Source organism: Apus apus, chromosome 1 (assembly GCF_020740795.1).
Source record: "Apus apus isolate bApuApu2 chromosome 1, bApuApu2.pri.cur, whole genome shotgun sequence".
NCBI lineage: Eukaryota > Metazoa > Chordata > Aves > Apodiformes > Apodidae > Apus > Apus apus.
Window position 1 is genome coordinate 75,433,948 of NC_067282.1, and position 20,230 is coordinate 75,454,177.

General features: G+C 42.5%; 1 protein-coding gene across 2 annotated transcripts in view; it reads left to right on the forward strand.

Moving 5' to 3' along the window:
• Positions 1–266: 266 nt before the first annotated feature.
• Positions 267–20,230, forward strand: part of ALCAM (activated leukocyte cell adhesion molecule) — a 122,933-nt gene continuing 102,969 nt past the window's right edge. Inside the window, exon 1 of one of the 2 annotated variants that reach the window (XM_051638378.1) lies at positions 267–551. In XM_051638378.1, coding sequence (XP_051494338.1) covers positions 455–551 — 97 coding nt within the window. In that variant the 5' untranslated portion in view covers positions 267–454. The remainder of the gene's footprint in view (positions 552–20,230) is intronic. The other variant, XM_051638387.1, reaches the window with a different exon arrangement.

A 20,230-nucleotide genomic window follows, 5' to 3' on the forward strand; every position in this document is an offset into this window, starting at 1 on the left:
GAGTCCCCTCCGGCAAGGGCGGCTGCAGCCCGGCGGGGCGGTGGCTGTGGCTGCCCGCGGGCCTTTCCCCGCCCCGCTGCCTGCGCTCCGTGTGGCTGGACGGCGGGGGCGTGGGCAAGGGGGGGGGCCGGGCTAGAGCCGCCGCCGCCGCCGCCCGGCTCCGCCTTCCCGGCCGCAGCTCTCAGTCCTGGAGCGCCGCTCGGCTGCCAGAGGGAGGTCGCCACCTGCTCCGGTGCGGAGTCGCTCCTCGCTGCGCGCCGAGAGGGAGAGAAGCCGCCCCGCCGTCCGTGCCCGGGACGTTAACGCTGCTCCCGCCGCCGGGGGACAGCTGCCGCCGCCCGGCCTCGGAAGGGGGGGAAGTCGCCGCCTCGTTCGGCTGCGAGAGGGAAGAGCCCCCCGCGGACGCGCCGCCTCGCTCCGCCGCTGCCTCCCGGTCCCGCCGCGGGCAGGCGGGATGATGGAGCCCCCCGCCGCCGCCTCCCGCCACCGCCGCCCGCTGCCACCGCCGCTGCTGCTCTGCCTGCTGCTCGCAGCCCTCTGCCTGCCGCCAGGTGAGCGCCCGTCCGCGGGAAGGAGCGGCCGCGCCGTCCCGGCCGGTAACTTGGCGGAGGGGAGGCCGGGGCCGCAGGTGGCGGTGCCCGCCCGCGGCTCGCTCTAGCTGCAGGCGGGTCCGCCCTCCCTCCCTCTCCCGCCCGCCTTCCCTTCACCGGAGCGCCCCGACACCTACCGCGGGGTCTCGGTGCGATCGTGCGCCCGGCCGTTGGTGCCCTCCGGATCGCGTTTTGCCTCGGCGGGGAACGGGAACGGGCTGCCGCTGGTCACCTCTTCCCCCCGCCGCCGGTCCCCGGGGAGGGTAGCCGAGAGCGGCCGGCGGGGCGGGCTGATGCCGCCCCTCCAGAGGCAGAAGCAGAAGCTGCTCCAGCGGTGAGGGGGACTGAGAGACAGCGGGCGGTGGTGGTCTCACCTTTCCCCGTGGGAAGCAGCGGTGGGGTCCCACCGGGGCGTTGTCGCGGGCAGCGGGCGTCAGGCGCTGCCCCTGCGGGAGGGAGAGCGGCGCCCGCTTCACTTCCAGGCTGTGCAGCACGTCTCCGCAGCCGGCCGTCCCTCAACTTACGGCGGTTCAGCCGCTCCCCTTCTCCCCGCCTTCAGCGGCGCCCGGCTGCCCGTGGGGCCGAGGGCTCTCTGCCTCTTTCGTGCCGTCGGGGATAGCGGCGTGGGCCGGGGGCTGGTGGGTGCCCGGGGAGCGCCGTCGGGGAGGTGCCGCCCGGCAGCCGGGCGGGGAGCAGCCCAGCCCCGCAGTCCGCCTCCCCTGCTCAGCGGGCAGCGCGGAGGCAGCGCCAGCCCCGTGCGTGGTGGCAGCTCTGCCTGCGGTGAGGCTGCTCCGGCGGCTTGGGTTCCCGTGGGTAACTTCTCCCCCTCCCCCTCGTCCCGCGCTGGAAAAGCACTCTCGAGGCGTTAGGGAAGTGGGAAGGCACAGAGAGTGCTAAATACCCTAATTGTTCTGGGAGTATTTTGGCCATGAGGCGTTTGTAGGCTTTATTTTGTAAATATTGAGGGTGAAAGTGAAGTCGGAGGGGAAAGCTGTGAAGTGAGGGCTTCTGCATTCAGCGCGGAGACCGTCTCATTATTCTCGTAGAAAGAGCGTCAGCCTGTGGTAACATTTTGTATTGCTTTAAGAAGCGGCTTTGCTTTTGCAACGGCGAAGGGTTTGCTGGAGTGTCGGAGCGGTAGTTTTTTCGTTCCTGGCTTCTGCCTTGTCGTTACGTGCTCTCCAGTTAACCGTTTACAGGCAGTATGTTCTCCTCGGAATAGAAGTAGGAGCAGATCTTTCCCGCTAACGAGATACTTATTTATTTTGTACAAGTTTCAGTTTAGTAGAAAAGGAGCTACCCCAATAAAATAATGCTGCGGAAGGTTTAATTTCAGTTAGAATGGTAAAAAATCTCCAAGCAGAAGTATCAGAACCATAAGCATTAAGTCAGGCTCTTCTGCTGGGCTTTTGCGTTGGCAAACAGAGTGTGTAATCACTGTAGAATGTAAGAAAAAATATCAGTCTAGATGACAGTTTACAAAGACTACTGATTTTTATGTGGGCAGAGCCTTCAGGAAAGAGTGTTAATTTTATGACATCTTAAAGGCACGTGAAGTGCCAAAGAGGTAAGCGCCTCTGCAGCTAAGGAACAAGGCTTGGTCTCCGTGGAGAGATTTGTCCCATTAAATAAGAAATGATCTCGCAGTGTGGCTGTCTACAATGTTTTCCATTGAAGAAAACCTGAAATAACGTTTTAATCTCAAGGATTGTGTTGATGGAGGTCTGTAAAAAATGGGACTTGTCCACCTATGGCGTAAATAGGTTGGAAGTAAAGCCAATTTTTTCTTTTTTTTTTTTTTGTGCTCTCAATTTCTTTCTTGCCCCCTCAAGGAGAAGCCGCGGATAACTGTTGAGAGTACAGGCAAATACATGTGGTGAGAAACCAGCCCTACATCAGCTTAGAAACTTTCCCTGCAGTACTGAAAATGCCTGAAATGCCTAATATATTATTTAAGTCTCTAGTTCTCACTTTATTCTGCAAAGATACATAAATATGAAACTATCTATTAAAAGGTCTTTATATTGCTGTATAGTTCACATTTCTTTCTCCTTGCTATCTGAGCTATTTTAGATTATAGGTAATTTGCTATCATCTACAGCAAATTCTGGATATATTACTCCATCACAGTGCTTTGCTTTTGGGAGTTCCATTTCAGGTTTGCATATGGAAAGCAATAGATAAGCTATTAAAAACATATTAGAGGTTGATGTGCGTCAGGTGTAGATATCTCCAGCAATACTCAAGCTGACTAAGGATCCCTATAAGGGATTCTAAGTTTGTTTATTCACAGAATAAACTACCTAGGAAGATATCCATTAAAAAAAAACAAACAAACCAACACACAGACAAAACACCAAAACAAAAAAAACCAACCAAACAAAAAAACCCAACCCAAAAACAGCAACAAAAAAATCCACAGACATCAAAGTCTGATTTGCTTCTAGGACACTTAACTCTAGGTCAGACTAAATGGGAATACCAGTTAAAATCTCATACTCTTACAGAGGAAATGACTGTATGTGAAAGGGAAGTCAACTTTTAAGCAGGAGCTAATCATGACTTGTACAGCTTCTCCCTCCCCCTGCTTTCTGGTGAATCATAACTAAGCTCAGAATCTCCCATACTATATTTTAATACCAAAGACTTCTTACATATTGCTGTATTGGGTAAGGGTAGTGAGACTGTAGTACGCAGTCTTATTCACAACAGTACCATGCTCACACTCCTGACTTTTTTTTTTTTCTTGGTATATCTGGTGTGACATTGATCTAGGGAAACTAGTGGGTTTTCTATTAGGATCTGAAATTCATGTGGTTTTTCTGAGACTAAAATCAAGAAACATCTGAACCATGTATGTATGTTTTGATATGCTATGTGACTGTGGTCTGATGCACAGGTAGCAAAGCCAGACTCAATTTTAAGTGAGCTGTAAGTTGTTAAATCATTTGCTTTGGGAAGTGCTTGAGATGTTTAAATTTTGTGTGTAGGTGTGTGAATATGCTGTACATTTTTATACATAAATAAAAACATAAATTATTGTTCTTCTTGTTCTCTCACCTTCTCTGTTGGGTTTCTAGCACTTCTCGTAAGGCAAAGGGCTACAACAGAAATCATCCAAGTCTGTTAGTCTCAGAAATTTTAGCCCATTGATTTTTACTTGACAAAACATATGTTGGTGTGCTGATTAAATAAATATCTCTGTCATAAGTCATGTTTAATTCTAAGATACCTTATTTTCACTTTCCAGCCTGTGTATGTGTAATACCCTTCCATTGATTCTCCTTCCTGAAAATAACCTTCGATATTAATGTGTAAGCTTAGGGTAAAGAGTTCCAGCCAGCTATGTAGTAGATGTTGTGCTTATTGCTGGCTTTTTTCCAGCAGAAAGTTTTGGGGAACAGAATCACTAAGTATTTGTGCAACATGACACATGAAAAGGAAAATAAAGAAAATAGCCTTAACTGTTTTGCATAATGCAAATTACATCTGCTTGATCGGGTTAAACCTATCTCCTCTATTTTCTTACAAATATCCTTACTTTGGTAGTGTGGTTTATAGTCTTAAGCTGTAAGAGTCCTTTCTGCAGATTTCTGTGACCTCATATCTGCTGACATATGGTGCACTTTGGCCCATCATACCATGTCACACCACCATGGGATTTTCTTAGGTTCCTACCACAGGGGCTTTCTGGAGAGTATTTTTGGTCTAAGTGGTTTTTCGACTGGTTGAGTGAAACAGAAGCAGATGACAGAGTAGGAAAACATCTACAGAGGAGACAGGCCTTTCTGTATATACTATGAGCCTACTAACAGTTGAGAGATTGAATGCTCTAACTTTGTAGAAGCTGTCATTTTTAATTGGGTCTTCTAACACTAGATGATCAATAAATATTAAGATTCTCCTTTTTTTGTAATCTACTGTATAGGCCTGTAAGTATGATGGTCACAGATAAGCTGGCTCAAGGCCTGGTCTGCAGTGCTTATTCCGCTGCTCTTTCACTCATGGGCACGTTGGTGGTTTTTTTCCCTATAATTAATTTACTGTGCTGAGTGTGGAAGCTTTTTTTAAAAAAAAAAATAAAAAAAAAAATCACGGGTAGTAGGTTTTTTTAGTATGGTCTTGTTCAGTCTACAAACTCTGATACAAGCCTAGACTTTACATACTGTATTTTGAGAGATACTATTGTATCTAAAAGCCATAATCTTCAGGTTCTTTGTTCAGTCTTCCTGAAAGTTACTCTGGGTTGGCTAGTGTATAGCTTTTTCCTCTGGTAATTATTTTTTTTTTAGAAACTGCAAGGCCATGCTTGTAAGAGAATTGAGAACCTGTTGAAACATGCTCGTTTCTCTTGAGTTCCTCTGCTTTCAAGAAAAATAGTTATGCTTCCATGCACCGATGCTCAAATGAGAGAATCTTCAAGAACTGTAAATGCTGTACGGTGATAATTAGAATTGACTCAAGCAGAACGTGATTTTTCCTGGAAAAACTGAACATGAACAACTCCCCTTTATTTGAAGTTGTTGAGTGTTGTCTGAAGACAAGGCTTTGACCTTCATGTTCTTTATCTTTGTATTTTTTCTTTAATGAGACCAGGATGAGTATTAAATGAGGCTGTGCGTTCGTGCCTTTAGTATCCTTGAAAATGAATCCCCTCTTTTAGAGGGGAGATTGTGGTGCAACTCGTGCTGACAATCCACTACTAGCAGCAATCAGATCAAGTGTCTTCCTTTTTTTTGTTCTGTTTCATTTTTGTTTTATATTTCTTCTTCCCCAGTGTTTTACTGAGTGTGGCTTGAATTGTAGTCAATGCTACCCAGTGGATGTTAGTCCAGCCTCTAAAGTGGCAGCTCTTTTGAGAAGTATCTGCCTAGTTTAAGATTAAATTGGTTTTCTTATCATGTGTATAGGTCTTCAGAAAGGCAAATAAATATTTCACTATTAAAACAACTGCTGCTTCTGCTGAGCTGGTATTTTTGTTGTTGATAAGAGGTATGCCTCTTTTAAGAGGTAAAAACAGGCAATAAGTGATAAAACAGTGGAGAGAGCGAGTGAGAGTGCCTGCAGCTTTAGGGTATGATTTTTAGAGGTTATCAGGGGTTAGAACAGTTCTGTAATGTTTGGATAGAAAGCATTTGAAGTGCTTTCAATAACATTTCAATGGAAATGCTAAGCTGTTCCCTTGATAACAAGCAAAAGGCACATTGGGTGATTTAATGAGTGTTTCAGCAGTCCGTATATCCATATCATCTGTTTTCACTTAAGTTGTACTTTGTACAGTTAACCCTTTATTGTGAAGAAAAACTTCTAACGCTTGAACTGCATTCATGCACTGTATTTTGTGCTCTAGTAGCCCCATCTCTAGCACCTCCTGGCATGCTTGAACATGGGTATTGGTCACAGCAATTTTACTCCTGAGGGAAAGTGCTGAAGTGTCAGTCAAATTGTAAACATCTCAGGTCTCATGGACAGCAGAACTCCACAGAGCTGGAGCTCTGTCAGGTTGGTGGCAGTCAGAAGCACTTCACGGTGGTTGTCCCCTTGCTGTCCCTTGCCTGCCTCTCTCATGCAGTGTACCTGATGGGTCCATCCTAGCTGTCCTGGCTGCAAAGTATTGGTATTTTTAGCAGAACCTTGATTTTGACCACAGATGGCATCTTTTAAATTTGAAGAGATATCAGCAGCTAATTCAATAGGGGGAGCTCCACTACTTTACTGTTAGAAGCATCTCTGCTTTTCCCAGACCTCTGCCATCAGCTGGAAAGTTAGGTTAGAAGTCTTTGCCTCATAGCAGTGTTCTGTGGTTTCAGGCTATGTTTCCGAAAGCATCTTACTTTCATCACAGGCTTCCTGTTGCATGAAGGGGAAGGAAGAACGAATCCAAATCACATAACAGCCAAACCTAGAAAGATGATTCAATTAGAGATACTTTTCTTTTGAAGCAAGGCATTGTGTGTTTTAAATGGTTATGTTACAGAATTTGGTTTTTAAATGGCCTTTCCTTGTCTTGAGGGGGCGTAATGGAGAAACACAAAAATAATTAGAATAAGAAGAGGGCACTTTCCAGAGATTAAATGGGCCGAGAGTGGCGTTGCATGAAATAGGGTACAAACACAATAAGGGAATGATTGCACTACATAGACCGTTATGATGAGACAAAGCTTGTAGATTTCCAATATGATGTATTAAGTAGGACCTTTATTTAATAATCCTTTCAGTAGGTTCTTCTAGGATCATAAAGGAAAACTGGACTGCATGTGCTGTTCTGCAAACAGGGTCTGGATTTTGGGTTAGTGTAAAAGAAAGCCAGCTTACGTATGTGCTGGTATGCTTTTAATCCATTCTGTGTCTCTCTAATACACAAACATGTACATACAGAAGGCTGGTAACTGTTCTGCAAACCTAGGACTTTATCTTTTTCTTGGATACTTTACTTTTAAAAATGTTATTTCTCATCAGACTATTTTGAAACTAATTATGAAGTCCCATTAAGGACCAGCCCTTTCTAAAAATAAATAAAATAATTGGTTAAGTCAGGTTACCTTCAAGTAAACGTGTAATGAGGTCAGCAGTATTCTTCAATCAGATGAATCCTTCATAAATGCCATTTATCATTTGACTTGCTGCAGAAGTTGCGCATTTTTTTCCAATTTTTTTTTTCAATTTAACTGGAGAAAATAACAATAGATATTGAGTAACAAAATAGATGTAGCTGTTATGCATCTAGAGTTAAACATGGCATTTGATTCAACTTGACTGACATATTTCAGGTTTTTGTTTGTTGGGTTTTTTTAATGTGAGTTTTTGGGGGGTTTTGTTTTGTTTTAATATTATTTGTGAGCTACAATTCTTTAACTGCAGTTTCTGAATTATTTTGCAGTTAATTATCTAGAGTATTAGCCTAGGTATTACTCCATTTTGGCATGGAACTCTGATTCATAAAACATAGAAAACAGCATACATTTAGTGAAGTGAGTTCTCTGACTTGTCCAGATAAAATCATGTTTGGTTGTTGGCTTAATCCAGTTGTTTTGGAGAACAGGGATGAACTTAATGGCCTTTACCTTTACCTGGAACAAGAGAAGAAGGACAAAAACCTGAATATTTTGGCAGGATTTGGTGAACTTCAGTGTAGTCCTGTGACTTCAGCAGAGAAAAGGATTCTGAATTGATTCCTTCATTTTTGATACTACGCATCAAGTTGTATAACAAGTTTTTGCATATAGACAAAATGATAGGGTAAGTATTATCTTAAGTCACTCATTGACATAATATTGTGGAATTTACTTTCTCAAGTTGGGGCATTTGAAAGTTTCTGACACTGCTAGCGAGGTAGTGTGCTGGCAGCTGGTGACGTAAATCAAGAAAACATTTGAGTATTACAGTTGACAGCTTGAAAGGTTAGCAAGGGAATAATTTTTCCAGCTTTAATTCATGACTGAGATTTTTGTCAAGTTTGTTTAGCATTGCTTCTCAGTTCTGAAACTACTGCACAGTTTACTGCAAATCTGGAGCCCTACCACGACACAGAAGCAATAAGGAAGTCAGTATTATGAATGTCCCACCAGCTTCCTGTTTATATGAGTGAATTCTGTTTCTTCCTGTTGTGTTTCTGCATAGAGAAGAATGCTTAGTAATGCAGAGCATGCTGTGCAGACACTTCTACAGCTTGAAACAGTCACCAAAATATAAGCAAATAGTGACATTGACTTCATGTTGTATAAATTTACATTTTGCATCTTTGTTGCCAATGTGAGTGCAGTGTTGTTTTGTTTTTGTAAAATATTTAAAACTGCCAGAAAATGTTTTGTTCTAGTAGTTTAGTTCTTGACATGATTTCTGTAAAAGGGCTTTGCCTTTTTTGAAGGGTAACTGTTCCACACTTTAGTTTGACCTTGCTCATGTCATTACTGTTGGATGATGCAGCAGGTTCAGTATTAGCTTTCAAGTTCTAAGTCCTTAGTATAACATCATAAAGGTTTAACCTCAGTTAATGTGCATTGCCCCACAGGAGCAAATTCCTAAGTGTCTATGTGATTCTCTGATCTCAGAGTGAGGCTTCTGAAGGTTCGTCTGCAGGTTTGGTAAGGGTTAGGTATCTGGTATTTTATCCAGACTCACTTGTATCTGCAGGTTATTTCTTGTTGTTTCTCATTACTTTAAGTACCCTGCAGTTTTAAATCCAAAATGTCTGCCCAGCATCTGGGGGTGGCAGGGGGAGGAGTCTAAAGCTCCTGAGGTAGTAGAAATTAACTGGCATGTTGCAAATGTAGTAACCATGGAAGTAGAAGGAGCAGGTTAACTGCTTTTCAGTTTAGATTCACAGAATCTATTTGGCATCTTCTGTGCATTTTAATATAGCGTATGCCTGCTTTGTTGGAAATAAAATTCTTCTGGTATTACAAAAGAGATGTAAGCCCTTGGTGTCTGCAGACACAAGGAAACTGTTGTAGGACTAGGGAAGGCAAACATTCTGGCCTATGTGTCAAAATGTTGGTGTGTATCAGAGGGCCCTAAGAGATGTGTAATGTTTACCTGGGAGCCAAAGGAGCAGGAGTGAGGGGCAATGAGAGTTGTGGTTTTTTGGAGCTCATTTTGAGAGTGGGGCCGTTGCTGGGTGTCGGGCATGCTGGCATTATTATTCTCTGCAGAGCCTGCTGTCTGTCATCCTCCTGCAGCTGGGGACTTGGAGCGCTGCTACAGCCACCATAGCTTGGTGAGGGCAGCTTTACGGTTACTTTTGGGCAGCATGTAGCTCAAGAGCCAGAAGTCAGAAACTCTATTAATGGTGGTGACCTATAGTGTTCATGGTGGCTGCTTCCTTTCCACTGTGTAAGAGAAGGGAAGGATCTGTATTCCTCCCAAGCTTGAGAAATTTCCTCCTTTTGCTGGTGGCATGCTTACCCTCTGAACTGTTGCAGAGAAGAATCTGTTTACTTTAGGGGCATCAGTTTTCTCCTCTTCTCTGAATGCTGTGAAGGGTTACTGTGTGTTACTTTTTAATCCTATGTCCATATACGAGTACAGCAGTGATAAGGAAAGATGGGCTTCAGCATGCTGGGTATGCTTGCAGTCTTTGGCTCTCTTTCCATTGCATCAGCAGCACAGGGCACAGAGGAATGAATAACGCAGTGTGTTTCTTCAGTGAATGCTGAATGGGTGAGTGTGAGCTGCCAGAAGCTTTATCCAGAAAGAAGTGGGGTGTTGTGTGGGATGATAGACTCACACATGGGGGGAAAGGCAGGTGAATCGCTTTTAGATGGAATTCACTGTCTAGTTTTATTAGATGTGGGAGTATTTCTGAAGATGAAAGTTGATATTTTGGCCAAAAAACTTGTTGATTTTTCCAGGCAGAAGGAGTGCATTTAAACTGTTTCTTGAAACAAATTATTGTTACAGTTTTATATATGGTTACTCCTGAGGGTCTCGTATAAGTTTCACATTTGAAAAGTGTTTTGTGTAAGTATCAATAAAAACCTAGCCCTCTCAGTATGGTGAGGTGCTTTGTCTTAAATATGGATTCTAATTAATGAAAACCTTAGAAATTGCTTGCTTTTTCTTGCTTTGCAACTGGTTGCTGGTTTTCCTTTGAGATGTTGTCATCTGTAAACATCAATGATTGTCCTGAAAAGCTTTTCATGTAAGCCTGAAAGAGCAGAGCGTTGAGCGTGCTGGGAACTGTGACTCCTCATGAGGACACTTTCTTTGTGTAATAGGATAAATATTTGTTACTTTTTTGGACATACTGTAAAACACAGGCTTCCTTCATAACCACAGAACAAGGTTGCTGGCTCATAGTCTGCAAGTTCTGTGACAGAGCATGGTACATGCTACATAAATCTCAACGGACTCTGTTGGTTAAACTGTAGTAGAAGCTTTAAGGGGAGTATTGCAATAAGGATCTTTATTTTCTTGCTAAAAGTCTGGATTATTTTTTTTTTGCTTCTGTTTTGGTACTTGTTGTTTGTGGGTTTTGTGGTTGTAGTTTGTTTGGTTCTTTGTTGTTTTTTTTCTTGTGTGTGTTTTTTTTAAAGGTGGACCACTACTCTTATCTTCAGCAAAGCAGGGAAAGATACTAAAAAAACAGAAGTCTTATCCATGCTTTCATTAATTCCAGGTGTGAAGTTGAGACCTAAATCTCCCATCTGCCAATAAAACACCTGTCTCAGCAGTTTCTCAATATCTTCCACAATGGTAGCTTTAAAGAAAAGCACAAAGTTTGATTCCTTCTCATCAGGGAAGATTGAGGACTTGATGTGCATTGAGGATTTGTGGATTGATTTTTTGTTTAGTTTTTTTTTTAAATATCATTTAATGAAGGAGGAATGTTATCCATGGTCTCTGGAGTAGGTGGCACTGTATTGCCAGGCTTTTCAAACAGTGATGTTTGTAGGCAGAAGGAAACTGTTGTGAATTGGGACCAATAGTGACATGGGAGAGGTCACTCCACACAAGGACTTGATGGCACACCCAAGCTGTTAAGCCAGTGTGAAAGTACCTCAACATGCATTTCATGTAAGAGGATTTGAGTGGTCTAACTTAAACTCTTTTACTCCAGTGGTGAAAAAATGCTGAGTTTTGTGTTTCTTGTGGCGTTTGCTTGAACTACACTTGAAACGTGAGCACTTTGAGGTTTTTGGCAACTCAGTAGTGCTTCAGTTGCAACCGCAAGGCTAGAAAAAATTACGTGAGCTTCTTCTGCAGTGGACGCATGTCCTTGGTAATGGCTATTGCCAGCATGCTGCTTGGGAGTCCATGATGCTTAGCCTTGTACAAATTATATTTGCTGAGATACTAGATTAATAGTATGTTGAAGAACTCTCCCTGTGTCAGGGGTAGCCAGACTTCGTGGGGGGGTGGGACTTGCCCTGTGATCTGAACCTGAACAACTCATGCCCAGGTCGGAAAGTCCAGGGAGGCTCCTGCCAGAACTTAGATGAGAGCAGCAACTCTTCTGAGATATTTCTGTTGCAGGAAAGGGCTAGACTGAGTGTTGCTCTGAGAGCAGCCTGGCAGTGTCAGCCAGCACCAGCAGCTACTGCTGCAGCTGGGGAGCATCAGTGGCTGCAAGATTTAACCCTGGAACCAAGCCCTTGGGTGCACTTTAACTATGCCTTGTAGGTGCTGTATTTTATATATTGTCAGGTGTGATCTCTTCCGCTAATGACTAAAGTGAGTAGAAGCTTAAGATCATGTGAAATGTGTTGGCATGCAGATTCACTATGAAATAACTGTTGAATTTATGCCATTTTATTGGGTGGGGAATCTGTACTTGTCTTTCCAAGATCATAGAAAAGGGAAAAAGATGAAAAATGCTGAAATTCTTACCCACTACTTTTGATTCTTTTAGCATCTGATGCTTATAAAGGAAGTGGGGTTTAAAGAAAATAGCATAATAGAGGCTTTTTTAAATTTGAAAACTACACTTGAACATAAAAAGATATTTGGGAACGTTTTTGGCTAAGAAATAGAACATTTTTTTTGCTAGCATATTATTTGCTAAATTTCAGTGTGTCACTGACTAGAATATGTCTCTATGATCTGTAGGTTTGAGAGAGTGAAGGCTTTAGAGGTGAGAACAATTAAGGAAAGCTAAAGTATTTAGAACTGCAAGAGCAGCACTTTGAATCTTTGACAGATTATTAGTGTGAAAGAAAGATGGATTGGTTTTATACTAAAAAGTTCAGTTTTCTCCCACTGCTGTCTAAGGAAATGTTGACTGGAGCAGATATGAACTAGCTGAAAAGGAGGTTTGCTGTCAGTAACTGATGATCTGGCCAAAGACATAGATCAGCATCTCTGCAGGGAGTGACATACACAAATAAAAAACAAATAGCTTACTCCCAGTGTGTTGAAACAGGTATACACATAAGGCCATGAAAAGAAATAATATGGCAAAACTATGGAAAGGGGTCTTCAGTGGAGACTGGGAGGGGTGAAATGTCTTTTAGAAAGGTCTGTAGAAGGATTCTGCCTTGGCCACAGGGCTAGCCATCTTGATGGGTAGGAGGAGCTGTAGCTGGCATGTTTTTGTGTGAGACTTGCACATCTTGTGGGTGTGAGTTTTTGGACAACAGTTAGCTGAACCTGAGAGGAACCTAGCTTTTGAATCTGGCTCATTACATCCACATTTGCTGAATCATAGAATATGCTGAGTTGGAAGGGACCCATAAGGATCATCAGGTAATCTTCTGTCCCTGTGTAGGGCACTATGAGCCTGAGAGCAGTGAGAAATGGTGTTTGAAGGTAGAGAGCCTGTGGGGTTAGAGACTGGGCAGGTGGCAGGAGGAGGAAGGAAGCCAAAGGCCCCAGCCATAGTTGTGCAGACCCGGTCTCTGCTTCCTCTTTCCCCTGTGTGGCCAGCAGGCCTGTGAAGGCAGAAATCTGGATGGAGGAGGTAAGTCATCTGCATGGAAAGAACAGCTTAGACTTCTGCTTGCAAGTGAAACAAGTTGCAGAGAAAGAACAGAAAGCTTTCTGGAGGAGCCTTCTGGAAAATGGCAGGGTTAATGAAGAACCGCAGCAAGAATATTTTGAGGATGTTGAGCAGAGGCAGGCAGACAAGACACCAGGGAGCAGAGAAAGCCCAAATTTTAAGATATGTAGTGCCTGCTTTTCCCTGTCTGTAGCACCACATGCTGTCCTGGGCTTGGCAGTTACTCTGCCTCTTCCCTCTCCTTTCACCTCCTGTAATTAGCAGTCTGTCCCTTTCTGTTGAGACTGTGTATTGCCATGCCATCCTATGCTGATTTTTATGTTCCCCTCTTGTCAGCCATACAATTCAGTGTTATTTCTTGCCTGGGGAAGACATGAACTTCCCCACAGGGATTTCTCAAACTGCTCCTACCCTGGGATTATGTGGACTGTGTTTGTAGGGTGACTGCCTGGGCTGACGCACCCTTTCTGAGCAACTTCTTCTCTCCCTTCTTTGGCCAGCACAGATAACCTGAAAAGCTGTTCATGCTGACAGACTTTTTTTGGAGGAGGGGGAAAAAACCACGAATGTTTCCTTCTAGTCCTTGTAAGAGGCATAGTGTGTGAGGTAATGTGTCAGGAAAAGGGTGTCATGCACTGAGAGCATGGTCACTGTGTGGCCTAAATGTCCAACTCTGTCCTGTTGAGAGTTTTGCTGGAGTAACACACACCTTATGCTATGGTTGTTCAGGATAGTCAAGAAACTCTTTTCCAGAATGGAGGAGCCCGTATTCTTACAATGTATTTTTACCAATTCTGAAGAGGTGTAGTATCAGTTGTTTAACATGAACACTGTAATAAATACAGCTGTATGACCTACTGCTGCTGAAATTGCAACTATCAACCATTTTACTAGTCTGAGCCTTTTCATGCTCTGTCTGTGACTGAGGTGGTTGACAGACACTAAAAGCCTTCAACAGCAATTGTGCAAAGTCATAAAATCTAGAAATTAAACTAAGACAGTAGTTTTGGGCCATGATCAAGGATATGTTTGAACACCTAGCTTTGAAATTAACAACATATTTAAATACTTGAATAAGGACCTAATTTTTAGGCTAAAGGCCGCAGGGTCCCTACAGTGGAGGCCCAGGAGGACACAGTAAGCCTTAAGTAATAGCATAGAGGCTGTTAGGATGATGGATGCTGTCTATGGGGCATAGCATGTTTCTGTTCCTTGCAGAGGCTATCTGACTAGCACAGTTCTTGGAGAACTGTTTAGGTAATGAGTTGCTCTAGTTCAGTCTTCCTGAGGATGATGCAAGTTCACCTCTTCAGCTGACTTTTTAAGCCTCCATTTTTAAATTGCACACACATGGTTTTTCTGTATATAAAATATAATATATGAGAGAGGATTTGGGGTTTTGTGCCAGTCAGCAGAGAATATATGCAGCTTACTAAGCTTTCTTGAGTATAATTTTAAATGGAGAAATGCTTCATATAAACTGAGATTATCTCATCACAATATTTTTATGATTGTTAATTAAAATGTGAAGAAATCCTTTAGAAAAGATTTGCAGTTTTGAGACTTTTATGAGACTCAACATGAGAGAACTATTTTTATAGTTATGCCTTCTTACTAGTTTTGAGATTAGGATATGCTTAAATGCATGGCTATCAAATCCTGTAATGATTACTTGTTTTGCAATGTAGACTAAATCAGTTATGGTCCCATTCATGTGCTGTTTGTGTCCCACTTTTCAACAAAATGTTGTAGTGCTTTATTGTTATTGCTATTTCAGATAAACTCCCGGGGCAGTTTTGATTTGAGCTTGTATTTTTTCCAATATTAACTTTCAGTGGAGAGTATTTTGTTAGGTTATTGTGAATAATGACCATTTAGATTGTTACAGCTCCTGGAAATCCATTTTCATCACACTAGAAGACTAAAGTGTAAGTGAAGAAAGGATCACCATGACATTAAGCAAGAGACTTGAATAATTAAAAAGTTGTCTGGACATAAATGAAAACCTGTAAAATCTTGGTTCATAGTGCATAAAATTGTGATAAGAAGCAAGACCTATAGAAAGTTTACTGTGAGAAAATGGGAGTTAGTAAACACCTGTGTGTGCCCTGCTCTCTTTGCAGCTGACAGGCGTATCAGTGGAATATTGATTTTTTTATTATTTTATTTTATTTTTTAGGCATAGTGCTTTAAGCTTGAACTTGTGCTCAGGCTAAAGGAGGAATTGGAGTGAAGATCTGAACAAGGTTAAGCAAATATTTTTTGCCTTGCTCTAACCATGCCTATAATAGCACAAGCTGAGTCTTTTAATCACAGGCTCATCCGTCATCTCAAACAACACCTTGGAGTTGTTTGAATAGAGAATTTTCCAGTCTAGGAATAATTAGGGCATGGAGAAAAGTGATCAGCTGTAAATTGTGAAGGAAGTCAGAGCCCATCAGAAGTTAATGTGGTGAGGATTTAAAGACCTTTCCTTTGACCTGTTTGTGTCAGTGACCATGTGGAGAGCCTTGTGCTCTAGGCCAGCAGGAGACTATGTAAAGGAAAGAAGGATGCTCTTCTCCCTGTGTGTTAATAAGCACAAGCTTTTGGTTGGTTTTTTTTTTTTTTTTAGTAAAGATCTACAGAGGAAGCATGTCAGGTACTAAGTATCATAATAATCAGGGCTAATTATCTTGCAGACTTCAAAGGAAATATTTTATTAGAGAATCACATGGATAAAGAATATATATTTCCCTGATGTTTCTATACTAGCCTAGGCATTAGCGTGGGTGTGCTGATGTGAACAGACTGCACTGTCAAAAGCAAAGCAAGGGAAAGGAAGAAGGAGGGGGAATTCTTAGTTATGCTGGCAGAAATACACATGCTGATGTGAGCTGTATTTGTATTAGCAGAATATTCTGATACAGATTATCAAAATTTGTCTACCAAACTATGCCTCAGATTATAGTCCTTTTGGAGATGTTGAAGGAGGAAAGAGAGAATGGATGGAGTCTCACTGTTGCTAATGTTTAATAGAATGAATGTGTTAAAGGGCTCATGGCTTTTATTTTCTGTAAGCATGTGGGGAAAAATGAGAACAGAGGTTGAAACTAGAAGTAATGAAAAGGGAGAGCAGAACATTTTTAAAGAGGGTAAGTGGAAGAAATAAAGGCTAGAGTGTTTTTTGTATGTCTTCTGAGAGAAAGTCATTGAAAGGTAGTGGCGAGGTAGACATCTACTTGTATCTTCAGAGCTGTGGAAGCAGCATGCCCATTCCCTTTTGGTACTGGTGGAGCTCTGGGTGCTCTCTGTAGTGGCAGTGCCAGGAGAAAAACAAGATTGAGATTTGTCAGATTTCTATGACACAGATCTGGTTTGCAGACCTGTGGGACAATGACTAATGATGGCTCCTGGGTTCCTTCTCAGAAAAGAAGTTCCTTTTATTTTAATTCTTGTACTGGAGAAAAGTTTGTTTACAGTTCTGCTTTCATTAGTCAAAAGTATATGCTTCCTGTAGTGACTTACCCATCTCCTGTAGAGGCTTTGCCTACAAAATTAGTTTGATTGTGTACCTTTTTATACAGATTTGTGACTTTTGATGCCATGTTGTATCTGAGATCAAGTAACTTGCTCTGTAATTTCCTCTCATGCCCATCCTTCAGAGGCTGCTGGTTTTAAGACAGTGATGCAGCCTGGTGTTGCATGTTCTGTGTAGAAAGCTCTCTTACTTAGAAAGATGTCAGGGGAGTGCCTGGCAGATTTTGGGGAAGGAAGAGGGAGCAGTGTAGCTTTTGTTTTTCTTTTCAGTTTCTGTTTAAGGAGAAATCGTGTTATGCACTAAGGCTTGTTCTTCGATCTACGTGGTATAAAACTAGGTAAGAGTAACTTCTGATAACCTTGCATCTCATTTTGGCTTGGGTCATTTACCCAGTAATAACACCAGAGAGTCTTAAGTATCAATACAATTTTTTTTTGTGGTGATTTTAGTTCAGTCTTCATTCATAGAGGGGAAAGTAAGCAATAAAACAGAGAAGCTGTTAGATAAAATATCAATGTTGCACACACAGGCTTTTTAATCAGTGCAATTGGTTGTATACTGAAAGTGAGAATCAATTATAGCTGCTGCTTATCAGAAGCTAGCAAATGGTAAATGCAGTTTCAATTTTATAATCAATTACCTAGCCCTGGAACTTGTTAGCAAAGGTTAGAAGCCGTAATAATTCTAAGTAAATGCTACACATTATCTTGGTGTATTTTGATACTCTGCATTATAGGGAGATGAGAAAGAAACATTTCTCTTCCCTGAAGTCTTTTAAACTGGCTTGTGAGAGGTGAGGATCGAGTCCCTAAATTTCTAAGCACAATTTGCATTTGTTCCACGTCAAAGATGATGGCATATACTTTCTTGTTAGTGAAACTTTTTTTTTTTCCCCAGTTGTAAGCACAGATAAATTTCCGTTTTGTGAGTTTAAAGGAAACTTGCATCCCTGAGTGGTTAGTTTATCTTGCATCAGCTGTCAGAATTTACAGATAAAGGGGATAGGAACGAAGGATAACTTTCTTCCTTTTCTTGTTATTTCTGTTTTCCTCTGACTTTATCAACAAGGATTTAAAATTATTTGAGTGCAGAAGTTATTCATTGCTGGTCACAGGCTAGGAATGTGTTGTGCCAGAAAATTACCCATCTTCCATTCCTGCTAGCCCATTCAAAACAGTGTTCACTTGTCATACACAAGCCTTCATGTGTCTATTCTAAAAGTACCTATCAAACACTCCTTTGTTTTTATTAAAATGTTCTAGCATCATTGTTTGCTTATTGACTCTCTTCTATGATTGTATTTCTGGAAGCTTCTGCAGGCTTTCTGTTGCTTTTCTGCTGGATGGCAGAGTTGCAAACCTCTGCATTGCTTCTTTCACTGAAGTGTTTTTAAGAGATCTTGTATGCAACTTAGTCCTCAGTTCTTTAAAGTTCATAGTACCTGAAACTGCAACTATAAGAAATGTTTAGGTTAGGTTGCTCTTCTAAACAGATCACAAAGGCAGGCATTGTTTACAAGAAGGATGTTTAATTTATTTTCATTTTGCAGTTACTTTTTGTTAGGTTAAAATTAATTTCTGATAAAATTGGTGGGTCTTGTACCTTGTTTTAATTTTTATTTATTTCTTCATTAGCACTGTAAACTACTGAAACTACTTACTGTATCTGTTGAATTTTTGGTCGGTTTAAATTAAGAAAGAAACCTCTTGCTCTTTGTTACTTTATAGTCACAACTATTTGATATTTTTTGCTCAATGTAAACCAGTTTTTTTCTGAATCACAGGTATTTTGGCCTCCTGTTTTTCCAAGAGCCTTTCATTGACACTAGTCAGGCTCTTGGGAACTGTTATTTTCTGTGTCAGTATAATACTGATCAGGATACATGATCAGGAAAACAAAGTTTAGACTCTTCAAAGATCTGCACAGTGGAATACCATGGGTCAGGGCCCTGAATGTCCATGAGAGCTGGGCAACTTTCAAACACTGCTTTCTCCAAGCTCAAGACCTCTGCATCCCTATGGGGAAAAATTAAGAAGAGGTAGGAGACCTACATGGGTGAGTAAGGATCTTCTGGAAAAAAATTAAACCAGAAGAAGAAAGTTGGGAAAATGGGACTGGCCACTTGGGAGGTATATGGGAACATAGTCAGAGAATGCAGGGATGCAACTAGTGAGTGGGATCAAGGACAAAAAGAAGGGTTTCTCCCAGTACATCAATAAAAAAAGGAAGACTAGGGAGAATGTAAGCCTGTGGGTGAGTGAGGGATGTGCCCTAGTGGTGGAAGACACACAGAAGGCAGAGTTATTGAATGCCTTCCTTGCTTCAGTCTTCACTGCTAAAGCTGACCCTCTTGAATCCCAGACCCTGGAGGTAAGACATAAGTTCTGGAGAGAGGAAGATTTTTCCCTCGATAGAGGAGGACCAGGTTAGAGGCCACTTAACCAAACTGGACATCCATAAATCCATGGGCTTTGATGGGATACATCCATAAGTTCTGACAGAGCTAGCATATGTTATTGCTAGGCCACTCTCCATCTTTGAGAGGTCATGAAGAACAGGAGAGGTGCCTGAGGACTGAAGGAGGGCCGGTGTCACTCAATTCTTCAAAAAGGGCAAGAACGAACCCTGAGGGAACTACAGCCTGGTTAGTCTCCCCTCTGTCCCTGGTAAGGTGTTAGAACAAATAATTCAGGACATAATCTCAAAACATGTGAAAGCAAAGAAAGTCACTGGGAGAAGTCAGCATGGATTAAATGAAGGGGAATCACGCTTGACCAATCTGATTGCCTTCTGTGACATCGTAACTGGTTGGCTAGATGAGGGATGTTAGCAGTGAATGTTAACTACCTTGACTTCAGCAAGGCTTTTGACAGTGTCTCCTGTAACATCCTCGTTAGGAAACTCAGGAAGTGTGGGCCAGGTGAGTGGATAGTGAGGTAGATTGAGAGCTGGCGGTGTGACAGAACTCAGAGGGTTGTGATTAATGGAATGGTGTGTTGCAGTAGCCAGCGGTGTCACCCAGGGATCGGTATTCGGTCTAGTCTTGTACCATGTATTCATCAATGATGTGGATGAGGGAACAGAGTGTATACTCATCAAGTTCACTGGTGATACTGAACTGGGAGGAGTGGCCGACACTCCAGAGGGCTGTGCTGCCATCCATCATGACCTGGACAGGCTGCAGAGCTGGGCAGAGAAGAACCAATGAGACTCAACAAGGGCAAGTGTAGGGTCCTGCACCTGGGGAGGAAGAACCCCATGCAGCAGTATAGGTTAGGGATGGACCTGCTGGAAAGCAGTTTTGAGAAGGATCTGGGAGTCCTGGTAGATAGTAAATTGTCAGCCAGCAACGTGCCCTTGTCATCAAGAAGGCAAATGGAATTCTGGGTTGCATAAGGAATAGTGTGGCCAGTAGGTCAAGAGAGGTCATTCTCCCCCTCTACTTTGCCCTGGTGAGGCCACATCTGGAATACTGCATCCAGTTCTGGGCTCCCTGGTTCAAGAGATACAAGGAACTACTAGAGAGAGTCCAGCAGAGGGCAACAAAGATGACTGGGGGATTGGAGCATCTCCCTTAAGAGGAAGGGCTGAAAGAGCTGGGACTCTTTAAGCCTGGAGAAGAAAATGCTGAGGGGAGACAATATTAATGCCTGCAAGGATCTAAAGGGTGGGTGTAAGGAGGAT